We start from the raw sequence: 26,805 nt of genomic DNA, 5'->3' as shown, positions 1-26,805 counted from the left end.
ACGGTACACAACAATATACAAGCTGAAGATACAGTGATTGATTTTTCCAATTTTATATAATTAGCAAACCTATTATTGCCTATTAGGCAGCAAATACCAGGTTCATATGATTAAGATCATGCCCTACACTATGCGATTTGCACCTCTGTCGGCAGTAATAACCGAGTGTGCTAAACTAGGTCAGTAATTATGCGCATGTACACCAGAAGGCTCACTGTGGATGTGTTGACGAGGTATCTTTGTATTACAATCAACTTAAGCCGAGTCGTTCAGAGTATTATCAGATCACATACTAGTAGGATGATATTTATTTATCTGTGATATTTTGTACGTCTAATTTTTAACCTAATTAAAGCTGATTAAATCAATGGCATTTTTTATTGTCAATGGCATGCATTGGACTTTTTGATTGAGCTCCTTTTGATTAGAATGTTTTGAAACACTGATACATCTACTCACGAAAAAACCGAAGGTGCTTTACAACATTCAAATATTGCATGTTGTACAACATACTGTATGTTCTTTAATTAATTGGATACTGAACTTTAAAAATACAAAGTATTCAATAATTAAGCAGATATCGATTTGTGATCCCAAGGACGAACGTAGATAATCAAGTCAAGGTGAACACTCTTTACCCCATTCGTTGCCTTGACTGGTGAAAACAGAATAAAAAAACAAAACAAACAAAAGTTTACGGCATCACTTTTTCCAGACGACCTTTGATACTATGAGACGCCTTTCATTATTTAACAACACAGTAGTGTTTTTAGTTATGAATATACCAGTCTTATTATTAATAGGGATCAGTTGAAGTTAAAACAAAAGATGTGGAAATTCTAAACGTAGAAAAAGTAGGTCAGATGTATTAAAAAAAGTGTGGTCTGCTTCTCATGAGTTTTCGTGGAACTCTTTAATTCTCCATCCGGTAAATGTATCACTCCTGATTCTCATCAGTCTCATTGTGACATTGAAAGGTGGTGTTCAATCCAGACGGTGCTATTTCAGGTGGATGTGATCGAGTGTTCTTTTTAAGTATTCCAGACATGCTAATTAATATTCATAGGATAATATAAAATGAATAAAATAAGGGCAGATAACTATGTAATATGCAAATACGGAATACTGATTGGCGGGTCAAATTTTACGGTTTCGTTAACATAACACATCCGCGGTGTTTTAATTTCGCGGATCATTAATTCCTCACAACCAGAGATTTCAGGAAAACTGAATATATGGAAAATAACCTCCGCGAGATTTACCCTCTGTACAGTAGTTGTGTTTGTTTGTTTAAAAGTCTGTATCGTTACATCAAACTTTTCGGCGAAAACGACGTGAATTGCGCCCACAAAATAATGATATCACAATGGATACTTACCCGTATGGTTGCTAACTCTGTAATATGCAAAGACGGAATACTACTCTACATGGTATTGGTTTAATTACTATAATGAAGGGGACAGTGCACACATCCTACTGACGGAAATTAATATTTGATTTAGTGATTTGAGTATAGAATATTTGAAGAATCTCTAACAAATAATACAATAATTGCAAAATTTTAAACTTTTATAAACACCTTTCGCTCTCTACTAAAATACATATGTACTACACCATCGATTTTTAATATGAAACCCATACAATGTACAAACAAACATCAGTTGTGCAGTGCCTATCACAAATTAAATATAAAAGATCGGAACTGAGTGCAAATAAACAAGCAAATGATTTAACATTAAGAAATAAAAGAAACTGCTTTTAACATCTTAACATTATTCCACAAAAATAAAATACCCTCAACATCAATCAAGTATATATTCGCTTTGAGATGAATAGCAATCTTTGTTTGATGTAAGTGCACTATATATACACCGAATGTACTTATGTTTTCTTTTATCTTACGGTTCACGTACACCACATAATGTCAACGGCACCATCAAATCAAATGATGATACTATTTTCCTTACATTATCTATCAAAGTGATAATACAATAAGTGGTTGTCAATTTTATCTCAAAGACGTCTGTATATTTTCCAAAACAAAAAAAAAAGAAGAAAAAGAAAAAAAAGAGAGATATGAAGAAATTAGAAAAAAAAAACCATTCTGTTGTATCATACCAGGCTGATATACTCTGAAGGAGTATGAAGGAGCATATAGCCAAATTACCCACTAGATAAGTCTCTAATTACGAATAATAACGGGAAACCATGCATGTATAACGACATTTTATTTAGACAATATTGCCTGTATACACGGAACAACCCTTACCTACCATACAATACACAACGTATACTTTAGGCCGGCCAAGAAAACATCCCTCTATGTCCCTAGGATCATGTCATACAGAATCAATTTGGAATATTTGCACTCATGAAGGTGAATGATACTAGATAAAATCAAGAACATGACTATCTTCTTGGTATTTTTATTTATATATTTATCTTTTTATTTTTTAAATTTTCTTACATTGATTTTTATTCCATCAAGTTTTGCAATGATCACAGTGCCTCAAAATACTCCAGTACAATGCAATTGTTTAAAAAGGAAGCGGACATGCCGCAACATAAAATACCTTTTTTTACAAAGATTGGCGTGCACTTAAAAGAAAGTGTAGCACATCAAAATATACTGCTGCTAAAAACTTCACGTAGAGTTAAGTACACACAAATGTGATTACTTTTGAAGTTTCCTAAAAAGAAACAAGCTCCAAAATATGGTGCCCCCTAATTTCCCATTGAGTAACACGCGTCAAAATATAACCCTCTTAATGCAAAGAGTTAGACATGTCAAAATACAAAGTTCTACCCTCGTCTCCTACAGATTGAAAATTCTTAGTGACGTTCGATAAGGAGATAGACACCTTCTTTTTGAAATCTTGTAGAAATGATATTTCTGATCAAGGAGATATGCAATGAAATATTAAAACTTTATATGCTTAGGGTGTCTGGATCCACATTTCAATCGGAAATCAATATACCAACTCAAATCTGAAGTCTGTCAGGAGAGGTGCCGATGTATACCTATGATATATTCGTCTTATAGGAAAGTACTTAGGTTAGTATGATATATGTTATTCTGTAAGAACTGGTGTGTATGTAGATATAATATATTTTATTCATAAGTGACTGATAATGTGTATGTAGGTATGATATATGAGACTCACGAGAGATTGTTAATGTGTATCTGTGTATGACAGGTGAGACTCACGTGAGGTTACTAGTTTTCATGTAGGTATGATATATGAGATTCATAAGTGACTGTGTATGTAAGTATATATGAGACTCATAAGAGACAGTCACTGTTAATGTGTATTTATGTATGAGAGGTAAGACTCACGGGAGAGTACTGAAGTTTACTTTGTATGAGAAAAGTGAATGTACAATTTGATGCATATTCTTAGTTTGTTTTCTCATCTCTCCCATCCTAACGACTTCGTACGTTAAGTTGATTGACGGGTTTTTAATATAAGCCAATGTACTAAGGAGTATATAAATAGTCCGCTTTATCGCCTGATTCCAGAATTAACCCGTGATCCTTAAATGAAGTGCAGGGTTAATAATTTGAAATAAGGCGAAATCCTATTTGATTAACATAGCGCCATGTTTTCTTAAAATATATTTGGATAAGAAATGTTTTCATGTAATGTAGAGTCAAATAGTTTTTGGATGAAAAATTGCAGATAAAGCATGAAATTGTTGTGGGTAACTATAGCATAACCGGGGTATGATTAGGATTGTAAATTTGGTCTTATTTCATTAACAAATTAATGTTCTCTTAAGCAGATAATATTTTATGTCTGATCAAGAAACAATTATAAAAACTAATAAAGCCTTATATTGGGAAACATACAGTAGACTTTGGCCTATAATCTAATTTTCATTTTACACCCTCAGGAGAAATTGGTTGTAATTTGTGATCTCATTTCTGTTTATATAGAGAAATAATTATTTCGCCGTCAGTTGATTGAAGACGAAAATAACAATACTATACTCCTATTAAATCTGTATCATGCGATATTTTATCTAATATATATTTGAACAATGTACTATTAGAGTATTTTGATGTTGCTGCCCCTTGTAAACTAAATGTACGATGTGGAAAAATGTGTATAAAAAACAATGGAAACATGACGGTAGCATGTCAAAGAATTCCCAAAGTGTCTTACCTCTTATCACTGTACTTGAAGGCATATGACCCAATTTCTTTATAATAACCAATGAGTTTATATGAGACTTCTGGTTAAAAAGAAGCTCCTACACGCCGACATAGCTTAATCTATAGATATTATTTAGACATGAAATAGCAATTACTCAGTTCAAACTTGTCTAATACGAACTTAAGAACCACAGATAAAAGAAACGACATGTTTCGGCATGCGTTATTGACAGTTCATATGATACGAAGTAATTGAAAGAACTTTTTGCTCTGGAACGTAATGAATTTTATGACTTATCTATAATATATTATATTTCAAGAAAAAAAGTTCAAACTTTTCAATTGCATTGAAAGTTTGGGACCTCTGTTACTTAAGAAAACAATAATGTATTTGTTCTTGTGGAATAATTAAATCGAAGAGATAGCACCTTTGTCTTATTATAACCATTCATATGATGACTGGGAAGGGAAAGAGAGGATGCTTTCTCGGCTATTGGCCCTGTGGTGAAACATACCGTGATCGCGGACGGATAATTAATCCGTGTGGAATATTAATGTTCCAGAAAATAAACATCTCCATTATGATCTCAGTATCTATGTCAAGCACAGCAACATATATCTTACATCAGGTGCTATCTGTGACGGCGCGTTCGTTTTGCGCCGTCCAAGAAGAACCTAGTGTCCAGTACACCCATCAAGGATCACGTATCACATCCGTACAGTCCACTTGGTCCGGCCACAATAAAAAACGTATTGTTTTTAAATCCAACATGACAATGTAACGACTATACAATGGTGATCCTTGGACGAATTATGCACATTCCTCGATTATGGCGACTGTAAAGAAGTTCAAGAATGTTGATCCTGATCCGAGGCTTCAATGGTTATTGGCCTACCAATGAAAACATCAATGACAATGGTTTTTGGATACACAATAACAATTAAAAGTTAACCACGTGGTCTTTGTTTACATCCTGGTCCTTTTATGTGACGTGAGGTATATAAATAACACTAAGGTCATTTAAACATACGCCAACTTTTGATTATATCGACACGATTCAGCAGTTCAACGCAATGTCAAATAAGTCTGAACTCCCATCACATGACTAGCTACTTCCGGCGGAAGGTTAACATGCATAGTCACATTTCCGAGTTGGACTTTATCATGGTGAGGGAAGTACTTCCTCTACGGACCGTACTGTAGCTTTGAAGACCGGATCCATTCGAGTCTCGGAGTCGATAGGATTTAGGACAGCAGCGGAACAAGTAGCGATTATAGTACTTCCGGAACTGACTGCTCAGAAAGTAAAGTGCGTATGGATTGATACACGAGTACACATATGTTAGACAGAATCCAATAAGTTTGAACCATATCCAGAACGTGTTGAAGTCATATGGGCTCCAGAAGAACCAAATGAGATAGACATGGCGGGGAAGCCAGCATATTACAAACAACAGTACAAAGGACAAGACTACGCGCGCCACCTTCATTCGAGCCTCGATCTGGCGTTGTTGTTGCTGGCTCTGTCCTGGGCCCTTGGTGGCCTCGCACGGCATCTGACGACTGCTCTTCACAAGGATACGTGCCATTAAGCAGTAAAACGTGCCAATAATAATGAGAGGGATCAAGAAGACCGTTAAGAAGCGGAACAGACAGTGGGCTTTGCCGTACCATTCGGACCATTCGAAAGGAAACGGCTGGCAATAATAAACACCGTCTTGGACACTGATGTGAAAACTGATGGCATCCGGAATAGCGAAAACGGCGGAAATAATCCAAATGAATGCTACGGCGATAGATGTCTTTAAAGTGGGTTTCCCTTTGTGCTTGCTCATCGGATAGACAATGGCGACGTATCTGTCGCCGCTGAGGGCGGTGAGGGTGAAAACTGAGACCCCAGCGGACAAGGTCTGGAGGTATTCGTTCATCTTACAAATTAAATCCCCGAAGGGATACGAAACCAGAGAAAAGACCGTCGCTGTAAATGGTGCAGACATTAGAAGTAGTAACAAGTCCCCAGCCGATAAGTTAACGATGAGAATATTCGGAACATTACGCATGGACTTGTTCCGCAGGACCGTAAATATGAGGGTACCATTTCCTACGACACCGCACAACATGAGGATTGCAAATAAAATTGGGACCACAATCTGTTGCACAGCAACTATGAGGTCAAAATGTTCCGTAACATTAGAACAATTTTCGAAAACAGATAAATTACAAAAACTGCCGTTTAAATTATTGTCCATATGTTCAGTGGTGACGTTTGAATGTGACATTGTGGTATTTGAACGCTTTAAAAGTTTGATTCTTTAGAAGAATGTCTCCTTAAGATTTTGTATTAATCATGAAAAAAATGTTGACAAACTTTTTTATAGATTGTGTTCTTTTCGTCTCACCTTGAAGTTTCAGGTTCCGAAGGTAGAACACTTGTTGCCGTCTAATTAAATCCCATTATTCACTAACATTTCGAATGTAACAACTACAACAGGAATGAAGCATTGGAATGTGTCCCAAACTTAAAAACATCAAGAAAGGTGTGGCAGTGCTGTCTGTCATCGCCATTTGTAACTCCAAGTTCTATTGCAAAACAAAGTCAAGTTGAAATGATCCTCATTCCGTAACTTTCTCAGGTCACTACTAGTTTATATGTGAGAGTGGATCCCTCGGGGGGAACACATCAGGTCTTATCTCGGCTTCTGCAATTCAACTAATGTATCCTTTTAATAAGTCGGATCGGCAAACTACACCAAAGTCAACGATTGGCTGACGGTTTGCGGAGCCCACGCCCGTTGGTTGGTAGACTAATGATCGATACGGCGATAGATCTAGCAGGCTAAAGCTGTACTTTCAGGCTATGTAGTATCGGAGGAGACCTGACGGTGTAGAGTTGTCAAAATCATAGCACTTATTGCAGTTTTAGAAGAATCTTTATACACTCAAAACAAACAAAATAAAATGTTACACGTGTGAATGTACGTTACACGTTTGCACGACATTCCTTCTTATATCGTATATAGTAGTTCAGTAGCATCTATTGTACTTCATCAGATATCTCTCTAGCTGTGTCTGCCACGTGCTTAAAAACATATGTAAATGCTATAAATGTGTTCCCAGTGCAGTGCCTGATGTGTTGTCGTGGGGACTACAAACGGAATGGGAAGTCAATTGTTTTGTGTAGAAGTGATATGATGTGACGTTGGCAATATCTCATACCTACATCCCTCAAAAATACATACCACTGTACGTTCTTGTTTACGTCTAGCAAATGAAACTGTACCAAACAACTTATATATATATATATTCGTCTGTGTAAAAGGTACGGGGTGTATCTTCTAAGATAACAAGAAATCAAGACCGATCGGAAAAAATGGTGTTTGTTATAACAAGATGATTTTATGTATTTTGATACATTACCAAAGTTTCAAACGTTTTAACTACCCTTCAAAATTTCGAGCTTCTATTTTTTATTCTACATTTAATTATATATTAAATCACACCAAAATGAAATTTTACTGTCGCTGTTTACAGAAAACGCATTCTAAGGTACTATGTTTTTATTTATTTTATTTATTGGTGTTACCGTAATAGATAGACTGGTGTAAGCCGTCGGCGGAGTAAAAATATCTATCTGAGTAGAATCTGATTATTTTGGTGATTTAATGTTGATTGACCATAATGACCCCTCCCCTCCTGTCAATAATGAAACTAAGATTAACATATTTTGATCATGAAGTTAAAGCTAACATATTATTGATACCAATTCGTATTTTTAAGATTCATCCAAATGCACAGTATACAAAAAAACTGCGGGATATTCTAGCTGAGAACGAAAACAAAGCGGTCTTTATATGTTTAAAACATGTGGTAGTAGTACTTCAGACTCTAAATTGAACACAAAATTCTGCATTAGAATGGCGTCTACGTTAAATCTACGTTAAAACATTTGTTGTTTTAAACAAAAATAAATTTCAACGAGATCAGAAGGATGCATATACGGCAACAAACACGGATTTGTTTCTGTAGAGTTCTTATAGTTAGAAAAAAAGATACGATGTACTCAAGCACAATTGTTGATTATCATGCAGATTTTTAAATAATCAAGCAGGCGTATTAACATTACCGGTAATACCGTATGACTATCTGTTTTATATCCCGCTTTTAATTTACGATTTGACCATGAATAGCACAAATGTGAAAACGGAATTAATGTTTGAAACACTGACGAATATTGATCTATGCCAGTTAGAGGTGTACTGTACTGGGTGGATATCTTAATAAGATGTAACGGTTCTGACTTTTAACACAAGTTAAATGCGTCAATTAACCAAAGCTTACATGTTTGACTTGTTATCAAAATATGTAAATGAGAAGGAGTGGTGTTTAATAAGTTCCAAATTTGGAACACATATTCCAAATATATATACTGTTAAGGTGTAATGATAGATAAAACTAGAACTGTCGCCGGAATGGACGACTAATACCCCCTGCTCACAAATTTAGTAATAACTTCATTGTCAGAACCCTTTATAGCTTACTCCACTCTGCTAAATGTCAGGGTTCTGTATACAGAATTTCATTAAAATGTGTCTGGTGTTTTAGGAGGAGTTCGTCGGACTAGGTTGTGTCTACAGACAGACGGACGGACAGAAGTACAACCCGATTCCTATATACCCTTTTCTTCGGGTGGGATATAACAATCACTGTAGATGTACTTCATCACATTATGAATATGTTGTCCATGTCTCGACAGACTGTCAAACAATATATCACTAGTCTTTCCCTTTCGTTATTTCGTTGAAGAAAACAAGTAACCATAAATTTATCGTACTACAGTTGTAAATTTAAAAAATATTCGTAATTGTAAGATGTTTCACTTTTACGCAAGCGTACATATTATCGCGCTTTCAAAAACTGTGTCACCGCAATTAAATTTTCCTCCAAACTCTTTGAAATGATGTTATACTTTTGTACATGATTCATTTTCCGAAGGACTGATTGGAAATATAATCCGGTGTCTTTTATTCCTCGGGAATATATTTTTTCTAAATTTGAACATACTGATGTTTGATGCTATCTTATACTTTTCACTTGCTTCAATATAGTCTCTATAAAATGTACACGAGAATTATCAATATCCTTTTCGAAGCACACAAAAATAATCTGCTGATGTTTTTAACATACGCTTATTAATAAAAGCATGCGCCCTTTATGTACCTTTGTAGAGGTTTCTGAAGATTCTATATATAGTCTATTTCCTCCAGGGTTCATTGCGGTCCCCACATTCACAAATCAGGGGCCGCAATGACCTCAGGGAGAGATTGCACTAAAATACAGGCAATGTGCATATCTTCTGATTTTATGGAGGACATTTGAGTCACACTATTTACAGTTAATCAAACGAAATTCGCTGGAGAAATTAAAACGATAAGCAATCTCTGATTATTATACATTTAAGATTTCAGTCGCTCGTTTTTAAACATGACAGAACAATGATAATGTTTCAAAGTGAAACATATTTTTCCCTTTAGAACCTACATGCATCTTACGCGTGCTTAAGGTGTATTAACAAGAGAATTTCAAATATCGCTAATTAAAATCACACGGTGTCGAAACCCGTTCTTTCGTTCGTGGCATTATCTGGACATTGACTTATCAACTACATTGGATAGTTTGGTAAAAGTGTTCCGAAGAAGATGCTAACGCGTGAAAAAAATCTAGATTTCTGTAGTTATTTGATCAGGAAAGCATTCATTTGTTGTGGTTTATCTTTTACCTATTCCTGAATAAAAAAACCTTGATACTCAGAACATTTTTATCAATGATATGACTGTGTAAGAAACATATCACTCCAGTCCTAGTTGTTAAATATGTTATTTATTTCAAACTTGAAATCTATGATTTTAAAGTGGCTAAAGATACTTGCTCAAACCCGTATATTTTGAAACTTACGAAATGTTTAGCCCAAGGATTTATAAGTGACTTTCACTTATAAATCCTTGGTGTTACCCAAATCAAATAAATACTATATCCAAACACCACTTGGTATAAATTTATCTAAATATTCGCAGTGTATTAGGTAAGGATACGTACGCCAGCCGTACGGACAAAACATGTGGTACATGCTCCTGTATTCTGGAAATGAGGGCTTTGATTACCTCTGCATACAATAGACAAATCAACAGGAAAACCTTGATTGAACAATGCAGTTAACAGACAAAGGCGATGAAAGGAGTTCCAGACTTTGGTGGTCCTAGATCAAACAGAAAACTACCGGATGTAGTAAAACGAGTTGTAGATTTGCACGGGCAATGACATGCACGTGTACGCGTGTGTATATAAACTTATCCACACCTTATACACGCGCACGTGGTACGTGCATCTCGAGCGGCGGACGAACTTGGATAGCAATGTGCATCTGTGAGTAAGTATATCGATGTATTGAAAGGTATCGCGTTATTCGTACCGAAAAGACCATGATCGTAATGACAAATAATCGGTTTTCCCATTAAATGATACGAAAGTAAACATTGATGTTATGAGAGCCATCAACGTAATCAATCAAAGAAGTTACTTTGAACAACATGTTTCTTTTTCAGTTTAATAGTCACATTAAAATACATTTACAAATGTAAGTCATTTTTCGAATTCTAGAACACATTACCATAAAGGTTTCATATGGTTAATGACCTGTTGAACAATTGGATTCTGAAATACTAGCCAGTGTGATTTTAGGATGTAACGACAACAACAATAAACAACTTAAGCCGAAGAAGAAACAATTAACCTTCTCCCTATCAACCATTCATTTATCAAACCTTCATAAAAACAAATCATTTCAAAGTTATATACTCATAGTCACATGATATTGACACTGATGATGTGTAATCAATAAGTCAGCATGCATATAGTGCTTCTTGGATATATACAGTGGCATGTTGAATTAATTAGACATTGGAGTACCATGTTGTCGACGTCACGATATTCAGATATCATGATTCACATAGTTTCAGGTTTGTTTTGTTTTCTTTTCTTTAAAGCCTAACAAACTCTTTGAAATGATGTTATACTTTTGTACATGATTCATTTTCCGAAGGACTGATTGGAAATATAATCCGGTGTCTTTTATTCCTCGGGAATATATTTTTTCTAAATTTGAACATACTGATGTTTGATGCTATCTTATACTTTTCACTTGCTTCAATATAGTCTCTATAAAATGTACACGAGAATTATCAATATCCTTTTCGAAGCACACAAAAATAATCTGCTGATGTTTTTAACATACGCTTATTAATAAAAGCATGCGCCCTTTATGTACCTTTGTAGAGGTTTCTGAAGATTCTATATATGGTGCGCATCATATCTCAGCACGACATGTAGTGTTTTCTTTTGTGTTCGAGATTTTACTACTATTATTTTCCGCCATTTTAAAATAAAATCGAAAAACAACCGCAACTGCAAGTCAATTCTCCATACATGAAAATTGCGTGATATTTTCAGTGCAACTTGAAAGCGTTATTTGGATTTTTTAAAGAAACCCAGCCTAATTCTGAAAACAAAAATGTTAAAATTATAACGAGAAAATAGTAATTTTGTTGAAGCTGTGACGTCACGAGGATTTATTGCATGGATAGCCATTCAACACAGCCTCGAAACCAGCCTAGTTCTGAAAACAAAAATGTTAAAATTATAACGAGAAAATAGTAATTTTGTTGAAGCTGTGACGTCACGAGGATTTATTGTATGGATAGCCATTCAACACAGCCTCGAAACCAGCCTAGTTCTGAAAACAAAAATGTTAAAATTATAACGAGAAAATAGTAATTTTGTTGACGCTGTGACGTCACGAGGCTTTATTGCATGGGTAGCCATTCAACACAGCCTCGGGTGACATGAGTGTATTACCTGACACCAGCCTGTATTACATCCGTAGATTTGAGAGAAAGTCCCATATAAAATAAACACTCGCTAACTATCCTATATCAATGCTAAAACTCACACTTGGATTCCAAATACGAAAGCAAATGATAGATCATCAATATTAATCAGGAAGTATTTTCGTCCAAAAGAATATTTTTGGCCTCCTTTGTTCTCCAAATATTGTTAATTTGTATGAATCTCTATGGGACTCCTTTCAGTCTGATTTCGAAAAACATCTATTGCAATACACGTACTTCACATATTATCTCTTTATTGTTAGGGTGAAAAGACAATTCTTTCTCTCATTTTTTAATTAGATAACCATGACTACTGGCTAAGAGGATATACTAAGATATTGTATATACTGTGAGCTTTAGGATGTCCAGTCATTTTTTTTTTGTAATAGGATCGAGACACTCTTACACTCGACGTCAGAAAAACAAAAAGTTCTTTTACTTTTATTGTAGAATAACAAGCTTAACAATGAAATATTTCTATTAATATGGATATTGCTTGTTTATGAAACTATTTCACTTTATAAAATTCGCTCTCATAAGAATACATGCGTTTTGTTATCGACAATCATCGGATATTTTACCTGAATCTACCAATGGGTTGCTGCCAATCTCAATATGTTCAATGTGCTCTATATAGGAGTGTCAGCATTCTGAGCGTGGGCGTGCACAGACATTTATCACTGAAGCGTATCCATCGTAACCACGTGATAATTAAAGCATATTGTTCAATAATTAAATTACGGAATGTTTTCAGTTGACATAACTTTTAATTAACAAGCAGACGTTCGGATTTCCCGTTTGGGAGCCATAAGCTGTCTGAATGATAGAGCGAACTATTGAACCAGCAGCCTTTTTACAGAGGTTTGTTTCCGTAATCCTCATCGCGTACATGCAGTTCAGTTACTGCTAATTTTATGTTTGCCTTCAACATTCTTCCTAGCTGTTTGTTCCCTGGCAACATTTTATCACTTACCGTGACGTCAGCACACAGACAAATGCAGTTTTAATGCGATTTGCTATATACAGAAATTATGTTGTAACTATTGTTTTAAAGATCGAATTGCGTCGTACTGTCCATTCTTAAGAGGTATTCCGTCTTTGCATATTATGGAGTTAGCTCCCTTACGGGTAGGTATCGATTGTTACGTCATCATATTGTGAGCGCAATTGACGTCGTTTTCTCAGAAAAGTATGACGTTACGCCCATAAACACATGACGTCACAATCAATACTTTCCCACAAGGATAGAAAACTGTGATATGCAAATACAGAATATTTTTACCATTGTAAATTTAATGATAGATCATACAGCAATGATAATTCAGAAAATCATGTTCCATACTATGCATTTTTGAGGTTAAATGCAAGGATAAATTACCTACGAAAATAAAACAGCGGAAGTATTTTTGGCCTTGTTGCAATTATTACTTCAAAGCCAATACTTTCATTCTTGACTAGCTACATTGTATTACAAAAAGCAACAAGAATGAAACAATCCGAAAAATTGCAGTGAACAAGTTGAACAAGAACAAAAAATCGCTGCACATAACTTTGACGCTCCTACCCCCCCCCCCCCCCCAAAACGGCCAAATAATCTTCCACGTCGACTGCCTGGCCTTAACTTAAAGAAGAAATACGTTGTTACCAATCATACTATTCATACAGAATGATATAGCTACTTATATACATATATAATCCTTCCTTATGTTACCGAAATCTATACACTTTTTTTAAAAGAAGGCTTTTTATGTTTTTTGAAAGGATACTGTAAATGAAATATTAGTGCCAAGGAGTATTTAGAAGTCTGAATGTTTCTGTTTATTTCAACTTCACAACACAACCAATGTTGATGTGCCAAATCAAATTTATTTTATTCATCTTCTTACACAGAGCGAGCATTTGTTGACAATAAACATAACAAATTTAAAAAAAAAACCTGATAAATGTCACCAAGAAATATATATAGAAGTCTTTTGAGTCTTTTTTGTCAGAAATATATGTAAACCCATAGCAACGGTTGAAATATAGTCCTTATAACATAGCGAGAGTTCTATTTTGTGTCAGAGTAGAGCAATTTTGAATGATTGAAATGTCTTCTTGTATACCAGTGTGTGCTCTATCAATTGCATTCGCCGTGTGTATTTCAAGGTCAAAATAATCGATTAGTATGCAGTTATAGATGTCGAATACATTCCATAAATGTCACTTGTAGAATTTTGAACCGATAAATATATGACTAGTTTGATATACAATTCAATTTGGTTCCCTAACGATACGATATGTTTCTGCAATCTTTGCTGAACTTTGTATGCAATGCAATATGCAGTTGACCTTGAATGATTAAGGGAGCGCAGAACGACACAAAATGAGTCCTTTCTATACAGCAGCTTGATAATTATCTTTCGTGTCAGGGACTGGACTTATTGAAGCTTTAATGATATTTCTATGGCGTATAGACCAAACTATTTCCACTATTAAAATTGACTAATACAAGGTCATGTGGAAGTTGATATTTTAAATATCAACTTCACTCGGTAGCTTTTTCCAGTTTCAGAAACAAAGAGTAAATATCACATTAATTATCGTGACATCGTAATGCCTCATCAAGGAGTTCCTCAGGGTGCCGCCTTTCGACCAGCGCTTTTCTAGAAATCATTATTAATGATACAATTCTACTATAACCGAAATGTGTCATTTTCTTTGATCGATTTATTGGCCTAAAAGACACAAAAGCGAAAATGAGCAATATTCTTAGTGTTCTTTTCTGGCCAAAAAAAGAGAGACGAAAACCGAACACGAAAATTAATGAATACATATCAATTATCGTCTTGAGTTCTCGTCCTCTCGAGTTTGTATATATCGTCGTTTCGCCCCGAAACTATAAAACCTTTACTTTTTGTATTTTACCAAGAATTTGACAACATTTTACAGAAATTAATTCTTCCCTGTTAGTTCTCCCAAATCTATTTTTTTATTTCCGTTTCTTTCGAGGAAAACATGACGGTATATAAGCTCGGTAGATATTCCTTAAGGTGATGTCTTCTATTGAAAAAAAATGTTTTGTATGATAGCGTTTACGGTATATATTTATTGTTTATAATACATTTTACATAAATTCTAACCAGTGTATTTTTTGTCCGCTCATCTCTATTGTTGATTGTCTTTAGCATGGCAGAATGTCACACTTTGACTCACGCGAGAAATTGACCATACGGCGACACGTGCATTACCTATGTCTGCACCAATCATTAAGCTTATTAACGACCTTTCTCTCTTCTGTATGGACCTATCAGACTATGATAATACGAGTGCTAGCTTCCAACGCCGACCACTAATGCATTTACCTTAATGCACCAAAATGGTATTAAGCATCTACATATGTATGCTTAATGCATCAGTGGCGCAGATTTGATTTGCTTACTGGTCAATCAATCAATTATTGGAAATGTTGACTGGTGTCAAGACAAGCCCAACTCAAATAAACAACTTTAATATGTCTCTGAACATCAACCGTATTTGGAAAGGTTTTCCTGAAAATTGTATGGTTTTAGAGATATCTGCATTGAAAACATGATCTATGAAGCCTATTGGAAAAAAAATCCCAAAAATGTTTCGCTCTTTTTTCATTGGTTGTTTTAGTTAGGAGATTTGTATTTTTAGGAACTGAATGGAATAACTTACAGTATCGATAATTATCTTTTTTATTTAGGAGCTTGTATTTAAGTATAGGTTTGAAATAATTCTGAGAGATATTTATATGCCTTTACTGTTTAATGGCCATGCAATCTTGTTCACGGAAAAAAACCACACACCCTCCAAAAAACCCAGGTTAATTAACGCCCCCCCCCAAAAAAAAGAAGATATTTTGTAAACATTAATTGTATTTATTAAATACACTTAGACAATAAATGTGGATCCATATTAAGAGTGGAAGGTTGGTTAGTAAACTAAGGCTAACGTCATATTTCCAACAAATGCCTATTCAATGCTTTCAATGCGTTGTCTGAGTAAATTTTGTGAGTGTGTTTGGAAGACTGCGGTATGTTCATGTTTTGTTTCATTGCAATAGATGATATACTACGAAAGATATCAAACAACAAACGCCACCGGTCATATTGTACTGAAAAGTCACAAATCAGTAGTCACTCTCTTTCGACCGAGCCAAGCCATATAAGATACTACCAATATTTATTAGACTGTAGTGTTGCTCACCCAGGAAACATAATCCAAAACCTTATGTAGCATTTAATGCTATATCATGTAACAGATAAGTGACAGGACGGCTTTTAACATTTATAGTGCAATTAAAGGGACAATTAAAAAAATAAATATATTATTTGCAACTCAAACCATATATATTTCCCAATTGAGCCACGCATGTGAGTTTCTGGACTATTCATTAGATGAAGATCTTTTTTACATTACACGTATGACGTAAATGTTGCTCATCTTTCATGATTTTAGAATTACATGTACAAGAAGGACACAAGTTTGCACAAGTTATGTCTCCGACGACACACATTTATTCAACACTAACAGTCTATCGAATACATTCTTAAATGACCTTCGTTGTTAATCTTGTAACCAAGCAACTTCATGGGTAATTACCATTAAACTTTGATGCTATGAATTAGTAACAACATATGACGTACAAATTTCCCAAATGGTACTTTTAAGTAGGACCAGCCTGTATATGATATATCAAGGTACAATTGTATGTGGAAATGTAGCATCACAATAGGTTTTCTATAGCATTATATCTGTGTGATCTCTGTTTCGTTGGCCACACAAGTTACCAGCAAACTCTGTGGATATTGTGTGTATCCAACCAACAGGAAGACTCACACAGTGTGTGGCTTTAATTATTCTGCAGGCTTTTTTCACGAGGTCCATCCGTTGTGCGGACTTTTTTTCTGGCGTTATTGTTTTTGAAAGTTTGGGGGTGATATGGCCCGTGGAAGCAGATGGCCTGTGCAGTAATACCACGGCTGGGTTCGACTTGTGTTTTACTGTAGTTTAACGCTATTGACACGCTGTAAATATTCGGTAGGTTATACCTCAATAATGCAAAACAGACATTGAACGTGCCTCAATACAACTCCCCAGTCTCCAATTTAATGTGGAGTTTTCAAAGTTCAAATGGTGTTAAGGCGGCGGCAATTAAAACTGAAAAATACGTATACAATGGGTAAGACAGTTCTATGTACCTCATAACCTGTTTAGGCTTATTTTATATTATCAATAAAACATAGGTATATTACTTCTCTACAGAGGTTTTATTCTTCCGAAATCCTTCAGACGAGCAGTATTAAACAACATAATTTGATTAACCGAATGAATGGATATAACTGATGGGCACAGTGTTTTTAATTGTTTTGTCGATTGTCATAATGCTCTTAACAGATATACGTAGTGTTTCTATGTTCATCCTACTCCAGTAGTTTGTCTCGTCGTATCCCTCCATTACTTCACTGTAGGCAGGGCGTAAGACGTATCCTTTATTCTACCATTGCATGATCGTGAATGGCGACTAAATTTGGAATAATCTTTTCCCTTCTAGATTTTTCTCTTCCTAACATCTGAATTGGTACACCTAACTTCTGGCGTTAAGTAGAAAGATCGCACATGTGGGGAAGGGTGCAGGCGAAGACGCAACATTTCATTTAGACACAGATTCGACGCTCAGCAAATATTGAATGAGTTTTGTGACATGACAGGGTTTGCTGTTCAATGTCCTTGACAGGATACTTTAGTAGAAATACACAACATTCTGCAGTCTCGTAAAATTAGAAATATACACGCAGCATACCTCATACACAGTTGACTGTCCTTAAGTGACCTTGGAGGTCCATATACATAGGACACTATGACGTTAAGCTTAATGTCCAATCAACCAGTCCCTTAATTAACTTTATATTTCCTGTATGACTTCCTTTTTTGTTATATTTACTATGCATCCGTTATTACCATATCCTTGTATAAACTTTATATTTCCTGTATGACTTCCTTTTTTGTTATATTTACTATGCATCCGTTATTACCATATCCTTGTATAAACTTTATATTTCCTGTATGACTTCCTTTTTTGTTATATTTACTATGCATCCGTTATTACCATATCCTTGTATAAACTTTATATTTCCTGTATGACTTCCTTTTTTGTTATATTTACTATGCATCCGTTATTACCATATCCTTGTATAAACTTTATTTTCAGTATGACCTCCTTTAGCTGTGATATTTAGTATGCGTCCGTTATGACCTGTCCCGTTTCTGGTACGCCGGGAATCCCCGTTATAACACTTGGGCAGGTGGGTAACATATACGCTGTTGATTACTTGTTTTGTTGAGGAATACCCGTGTCGAGTTTTATGGTGAAATACGGGGTTAAGATGGTTTGTTTAAATCATTATAATTGTCTATTTTGAGGGAAATGACAGAATGCTTTCCGTACTCGGTCAAGGTCGAACATTCTTCCTGAACATCGTGCCAGAATGAGTTTTGCACAAATTGCGAGAAAACACATGATGTTAATTGGCGAGGAGTGCTAGGCGAGCTCGTAATGAAAGAAGTAAAGAGCGGTGTTTATTTATGTAATTGCACTTTCCTAAATATACAACACTGACAATCTTTTATCTCGGGAGTAATAGAAATCATAGTTTAATATTTTATCGATGTGTTGCCCTTTAGCAAAAGTGCATTAATAGCGATTATGTAAAATGTGCACTTTTGTTTTCAGTGTATACTTCAATAGACCAATCTTACTCTCATCCGACATTACTCCATAAGTTGAAAAATATGATCATGTGACGAGGACATGTTCATCTCGCATTAAGATCAAGTAACACAACGAACACAACATGTGTTTGTTTGATGTTTGATATGCAGAAAACATACTTTTTATTAAACATAAATTCATTTCTTTGTGTCTACACGATGATAAAGTAAGAAAAAGATCAGCGTATAGCGAACGACTTCGTAAAAAGTTCATAAGCAATCGATGTCTTTTTCAAGATCTGGTCGAGTTTATTTGACGTCATCAGGTCGATCATGTATAACATCATCAATTTTTGTTCTATGACATCGGAGTTACATTGATATTAAGTGGTCTGCCATTTTTACTGTATCGCCATTATGTATCAATATCAGTGCTAAAACACAACGATCACGAAACCCACACATACATAGAAAACATGCATAATAACTACAATATCGTTAAAAGGGGTATTAATGCATAGGTTGCTGGATACTATGTTCTACCATACCTGACAGGGTTATCCCGCAGTTGCTAGGGAAAAAATAACTCTGTCTTTTACCGGGGTAGGAAATGGACAGCTCGCACGGGCTAGACAGTGACGTCATTGATAAATGCAGCCATTTTAACCATTTTAACGCACAGTGACGTTCATATCAACTGAATTTACACCATTTCGCGTTAAAGTATGGAAGAAAAAGAATCAAACATGGGCCTGCAGGTGCACAGGGATATCTCAAACCTCCTGAAAGATTTTGAACATAAACCTTCGGCAAGCCTCGGTTTGACCAGCCAAAATCTTTCACTCGGGTTGAGATATCCCTGTTCAACTGATACTATTAATCACTAATCTCAATCATACGACAATGTGATGGTCGTTATGCATATTTCCCATAATGCAGCAGGTTATCTATAAAATCTGACGTTTTATGAACGATATTGAATCATGCACGTTTGTTCCCTGTTTTTGGAGAGTGTACTGACTTCTAAACGCTGATTGCTATTGTTCACAGGTGGATATCATGGCAAACTTATACAGGCAAGGTGGAAAAAAAATTGCCGCCATTTTGGAAACTATTGCATTAATCTTCATAATAAATAACTAATAGATAATAAAAATGTACTTTATAGATATTTATAATTACTGAACATGACGTCAACTATCTCTGATATCATTACAATTTACGTTGTCCATCTGGACAAGCGACAAGAATACGTAACAATTTTATGTGATATCGTACGATACTGAGCTACCCTTCCCCCTGCCAACTTCCTCCCCACTCTTTATTTAGCAGACGCTTTCAGTTTGTACCTTATTATTCTGTAAGCATCATTAACATCCAATTCAACTTAACATGTAGCAACACATAACGTCTGCTCGTGTTAATGAATGCCGAACTTGGATACCTCAAATCCATTCCTATTTAATTGCCTTCAACAATTAAGCAAGACAGGCACGTTCGATTACAAGCGAAGAATTCCTCCACAAAATTCAATTATCGTTCTTGGGTGCATTCGATAACACGTATGATTAAAAGCCCCACATAGTCTGGTTTAGTACATTGTAATTATCATTTATTTAGGATAACATCCTAATTAATAGTCATGCCGTATCATGATTAAAATCACAACACAAGTTTGGACATATTTAGTGTGTCGAGCGCTAACACTTAATGAATTTTTCATTTGTATATCACCTTCTCAATTAGCATAACTAATTATCATCAGCGCGATAAACATATCCTGTCAAGGAGCCATAAGTGGATTAGACCCATCTCATTAGCGATGATACAGCTGGTAAATAAAAATCTTTCATTGTACAAATTACCGGTGTATATTAATTACGTTTCCTCTGACCGAATAATTATATAATTCTGTCAACACTTCTAAACCAATAGTGTAGTGTACCAGTTCTTTTATTTTTGTTTCATTGGTATCATTTTATCATAATGCATAAACAATGCAATTTTGACGCAAGGCTGGACTATGTGAATTATCAATCACATGATAGCTTAATTGGTAGATCCTCCCTCTAGTGTCCTGATGGCCAAGGGTTCGAATCCTGACCTCACCTTTTGCGATTTTTATCCCTTTTACTATACATACAAACCTCAATGGTAATGCGTTGATATAAAACGCCTAACTTTAAATAACTTAATTTGCGGCGATTAGATGTGATTAAAAAAATAAAGATGCCACACCCCTAATGCATAAGCAGGGCTCATGATATAAAGCCTTTGACACGACGAAATGACTTTGAAGACCGCTTAAATGTTGTGTATCGTTGTAATTGTTATCTCACTAAAGCATCTTGTCAAAGATATTGAACAGCACACCCTGTCATGTCATGTCACAAATCTCTTACAGCGGCCAAACAAGTGAAAATCGAAAGTATATTCAATTTGTTTTATGGTTGCAGATGTTCATATGTTCATGTTATATATTCTTTATATGGAAATAGTTGGTAAATGGCCATTAAAGTCATACAAACATATTTTTGTTGCATAAGGAATAGTTTCTCTTCCATTCACCTCATTTCGTATTAAAAGACACGAATATTCGAGCTCCTCTCTACTGAAAAAAAAATTCGGCTTACTTGGTTGTGTTTTGTTTACCCCAAATACATGCTTAAATGTTGATACTAGACAATTCCATTTGAAGAACTCAGACCTTTACGCCGTTTTGACGTTCCCACGAACCGATTCGGTTTGGAATTAGAAATCCATTTAAAAAAAATTAGTCGGAAAAAATGAAGGATACCTCCGAAATAGATGTATTCCCCGTCCAAACTCCAAATTACTTCTTATTAAGGCCGGAAGCCCCAGGAGTTGTAGCGGAGACATAAAAGCTAATAGACAACGACAATTTGGGCGACATTTGTACCGTAGGTATTTAATTCAGCCTAGTGAATGACTACAGCCGACTTTAGGTATTGGTAAGGAGGGCTTAAAACCAACAAACTTATTATCACCAGCCACGAAAAGCAACGGAAATGGCCAATGTACACTTATCGTCTGCGCCGCCAGGGAAATCTGCCACCAGTGTCTATAACTACAGAGCGGGACAATCTCATCTCCTGCTGAGGAGCACTCTTCTTCAACTGCATGGTGAAACCATTGCCTAAGTCTATTTGTGCTTACATATATAAGTCTTTACTAACCTCATTTCAGTGTCTCCATCAGCTATCTCTGATGTCTTATGCTGTTTGTCGTTGTTCCAACGCATTATTTTGCATTACTTTTTTCCATACATAACAGCAGTCTAATGCAATCAATTGTGGAAATAGGTTTATATCAAAGTTCAATATGAAGTTCAATTTCTTTCATTCGAACTCGTATACTGTATCGAACAATGACTCTTGCTCCCGATTCAGACTTTTCGTTTTACTAAAATTACTCAATATTATTCAAAGGTTTATTGGGGCCCCGCCGACTTCAAGATAGCAAAAGTTTACTTCATTTTTTATGAATTTTATTTTTCTGACACGGTTTAAAATAATCCGTTTAGACATCGATAAGAACATTTTATTCTAGAAACACCCCGATTTGATTGATAAGACAAGTGACATGACATCTTTCCATACATTTGGGAAATTGGCAGTTGTGCTTATCAATGAGAGTATGACACACCATGTCCTATCCTTGTATCTCAAACTGACAGGTCCTTTTATGAAGGTCAATGGTAAGGGAAAAGCTACTGACACAATTGTATTTGCTTTCAAGCCCATACTCCAATACTCTGGTGAAGTTGAAACAGAAGACGCTTGAACACTTGTCATTATGCATCATGACTAATTATATGTCTTATTACTGGAAGTATAGTTTGTTGAGATGAAAATTATGAAAATAATTACACGATATGGGTATTTTGTTTAAAACATGTGATCCAAACTAGCAGTATTTTCCCCCAAGAAACATACATTTTTGGCATATTTTGTCGAAGAAGCGAAGAAGACCTGTAATTAGTTATGATTCATACAAACATTTGAAGTTAATTCTGTTTAACTGCTCCTGAACATATACAATATTACTTGATTTGAGGTCTTGAGTAAGTTTCTTAGAAATCGGTTACCGCATATGCGCTCAATATTGATTCTTCGCAAATATATTTCTTTTTTGTTGTATTTTCGTTGAAAAAGTTATGAGTTTTTCATTCTATTTCTCAGAATCCTTATGTATACTGCATGTTACATTTCTAATTTAGTATTAACATAAAACACTTCTTTTTCACAAAATTGATAAAAAAAACACACACAAACAGAAAAAAAATGAATAAAAAGAATTACGTTTGTGAGGAACGAAGATCGACCTTTATTACGCGTGAGCTCACCTTTAATGAGAAATATATCACAAACCTGACACGTAAATGTTGTGTGTTTATAACCAACACAAGTGTATCTCTGCACGATGTTTCCCGGATTCAAAGTAAAAGAGACATTAATCATTTTCTATTGATCAACTTTGAAGCAGACCTACATAAACATACTTACCTAAGAAGACAAATTTTCAGCCAAAGTACTGAACTAAACCCGCATGTGTAGCCAGCTGATCAGAAGATGAAGGCAATATTACTCAAAGGAATGTAATAACCAATCAAACATCTACTAGAGGAGAAAATTGTGAAGAAAAATATTGTTTTTAAAAAACCCATCAAAAAGTTAATAGAATGTCTGGTAATTTGAAGTAGAACGGCAGAATCGTCGTGTAAACATAGAATCATTTGGTTATGTAAGCACGTAGACACTGGTTGTTTAACACACTGTTAAACGATTCCAATAATTACATTTAAAACCTATTGGCGTTATGCATGCTATTTTCGTGATCGATAGCCCCCAGATCGAATTTGAATCCTCATTTGCTACATCCATCATTCGCTGTTCCTAACTACCACAGCCTTGCCCGCGGGGACTTTTATCAACTCCCACGGGCTCAATGTACCAGCCGACCAATTGCTCATCAGGTGTGGATCTCGGCTCAGCTGACTGATACAGACCGATTTTTGTGCTTGTCAGTGCTGTTTCTATGCGGGTATGGATAACACATATTTGTTAACGATTTCACTAGAATATGATGTAAAATACGCACCAGCAATAAACAAATTTCAAATGTCAAAGATGACGGAAATTTACTTGACGTGAATAACATAAAATTATCACGCTGATGTAATCATGAGAGTCATTCTTTACTATTGCACGCCAATACCAAACTAATTAACCTCTATGGTATCTAACTGATGCGGTGAGCGATAAATGATGAGTTTTTTTTCGGGATTTGTAAGTCTAGATAAAATAATCAAACGTAAGTTTTAATGATAAGAACCCGACAACCTCTTGTTATATTGAAATAGCGTCTTCGATCTGTACAGGCAATCCGTCACATTCAAACAGACATCTCCTAAGTCAGACTGTGACGAGAACCTCAAAGTCTCCGTTAGGGAGTACAATTGTACTTGTAATATACATGAATATATGACATTCTGAATGAAACGAACTGGAAAATATCTGATAGCTACGAATGGCAAAGGCACTTTGGAATACTACTGCGTCCATTATGATTGTGTTTGGAAAAGGTCTTACTTTTGACACTTTTGGAGAAAAAAGAAATCCTTATATCTCTTAATCATGAAGAAATGGTATCTCTGATTTAACCGGAACAGAAAGACACAACATGAGCTTTGCGAAATTGGAAACATACCCAACAATCTACATTCACGACTTTATTTAAGTTGGTAAGATAAACTGCATTTGTTGAACGGGTTTTGTATCTAGTTACACTATAACACACGGTGAATGTTATGCTTTCTGTTCGTATTCTTGGCACCTATCTTCATCATGATATGATTTTTCTCTATTGTTTTAAGTACGAGTTTGTTGAGTTTGTTTATTTATACGTCGAAAAATTAAACCGATTTAACACCGTTTCACAGTTAAATAAATAATTATACATATATAATATTTAATTGGACTTAACCCTTTATCTCTGACAACTCGCTGTAAGCAATCGCTCATCTTAACCAGTAGTAGAGTAGTAGTGACACATGTTAACAGCATGTCCACAGATGTGCCACATTTTAGATCTACAAATGTGTGTACATACGAATTATGTTGTATATGAAAATAAATACTCAAACATATGGAATGTTTTCGATATTCTTCCAGCAATCAGTAAAAATACACAGAACAGGGTTATCAAAGGTCACATGTCACTCTTTATCTTTCAAAACACTAATGAAGGTCATTTGAGCGTTTGCTTCAGTCAACATAGCAATTGTACATTTTGAGCTTATTTCGAGCTTGCGTTACCAAAGAAGGTCAGCATTTGTTTGTTTGCTTTTTGATTAATTAACGTTCAATTGACTGCCAGGGTGATATAAGGATGCGGTGTGTAATGTGTATGAGGGTGTGTTTTGGGAGACTGCGGTATGTTCGTGTTGAGTCTTCTTGTATAGAGAAACTTTTGTCTTTTTATAGTGCTATATCACTGAAGCATGCTGCCGAAGACACCAAGCAACACACCCAACCCAGTTACATTATTCTGACAACGTTGACCTATGTAACAGAAAACTATTCTTGTACCGACAAAGTGCGTGAAGATTGACGCAGTAATGTTGCATATTCACCTGAGGTTGATGCATAGCATTTCAACGAAATATAATTAGATACCTTTATAAGGTCTGATATTTACAAATGTGAAAACATGGATGATATGGTTTATCGCAGATATTTAAAATGGAAATATTAAAAGTTGTTACCTAAAGGACCGTGTCCTTTTAAAGATTTTGCCTAATATGTTTTTCGACATGGGTTAGACATGTAAAGTGCACTGTCTCGTTCGGAGTAATGTGAATATAACGAGACACCATGTTCAAGCCCATGCGGAATTCGCGTATCTTATACTAAACGTGATTGGCTCTGTGCAAGCTAATGCACTGCCTTTCCCTGTAGATTTTGTAGATATAAGATTGCCTTTATACACAGCTATCAGGAGACAATTATTAATGAGTTCCCTAAGTATTATCGGAACCCGGTCGAAAGCGCCGTGATCTTTCGGCCATTTTTCTATCCAATTCATTATATGTTTTCTTGTTGATTTGTAGAGCGTCGAGCAGTCATCTTTTTTGTTTCGTCCCAAGTGCCTCGTTTCCGGTTATCTCTCACGGAACGTGCGGGATCGAGGTTGGCTACGGAGCTGTCACGGAGTTTCCTATATGTCCAGAAATTCGAGTCTACTGGAAATCCGATACGGAAACCATGACAACACATGAATATCTCCTTTATTACAATTATTTGATGTAAAGAAGGGGAAAAAACAACGAATTCATCAAATGTTAACCACTTAAAAAGATGATGGCGATCATGATTTTGTAGGTCAGATTTATTGGTGAAGACGGCAATCTTTACTCAATCGTCCGGTTTCGACATTCCAGAACATTGGCAGCCGGACAAGCGATATATGAGAATCGATGGTAGAGGGCGCTGTCCACGACCGGAAGTGACTATCAAATAACATGTGTTGATGTAGCTGTTGAGCGGAGAATTGGAAATAAACGCCTTTACACATGCACTATTATACGGTTCTTAACGCAGCTTTATCGAAAGAGAAATATTTTGGATCAATAATGTTAGTAAATACATCAGCAAAACTTTTTTATGTATTGGCGAGCGGTTATACGCAGTTGTCGAAGCACACACGACATAAACTTATTATGAAATATAAATAAATACATAAGTATCGAACAATAAAGCAACGTCAATGAAGATATTTATCACAAATCATAAAAAAATATCATATCAAAACGTACTACGATAAATCATCAATGAAAGATATGCACTCATTACGTGTATAAGTGAACATTACATACTTTATTATTGTTACATAGATACAGGAATTTCTTTTAGAATAGCATCGTTAACCGTGATATAATCTTTTGGTGGTTGTCAAAAACAGACATACGG

General features: G+C 35.4%; 1 protein-coding gene across 1 annotated transcript; it reads right to left on the bottom strand.

Moving 5' to 3' along the window:
- Positions 1-1,519: 1,519 nt before the first annotated feature.
- LOC138326339 (neuropeptide CCHamide-1 receptor-like) lies at positions 1,520-7,608 on the bottom strand. The gene has a single exon (XM_069272461.1). The coding sequence runs from the start codon at positions 6,434-6,436 to the stop codon at positions 5,297-5,299; it is 1,140 nt and encodes a 379-aa protein (XP_069128562.1). The 5' UTR covers positions 6,437-7,608; the 3' UTR covers positions 1,520-5,296.
- Between the last annotated feature and the right edge of the window lie 19,197 nt (positions 7,609-26,805).

This window comes from Argopecten irradians, chromosome 1 (genome assembly GCF_041381155.1).
Source record: "Argopecten irradians isolate NY chromosome 1, Ai_NY, whole genome shotgun sequence".
Classification (NCBI taxonomy): Eukaryota; Metazoa; Mollusca; class Bivalvia; order Pectinida; family Pectinidae; genus Argopecten; species Argopecten irradians.
The sequence above is the reverse complement of the archived record's forward strand: the minus strand, read 5'-3'. Positions and strand labels throughout refer to the sequence as shown.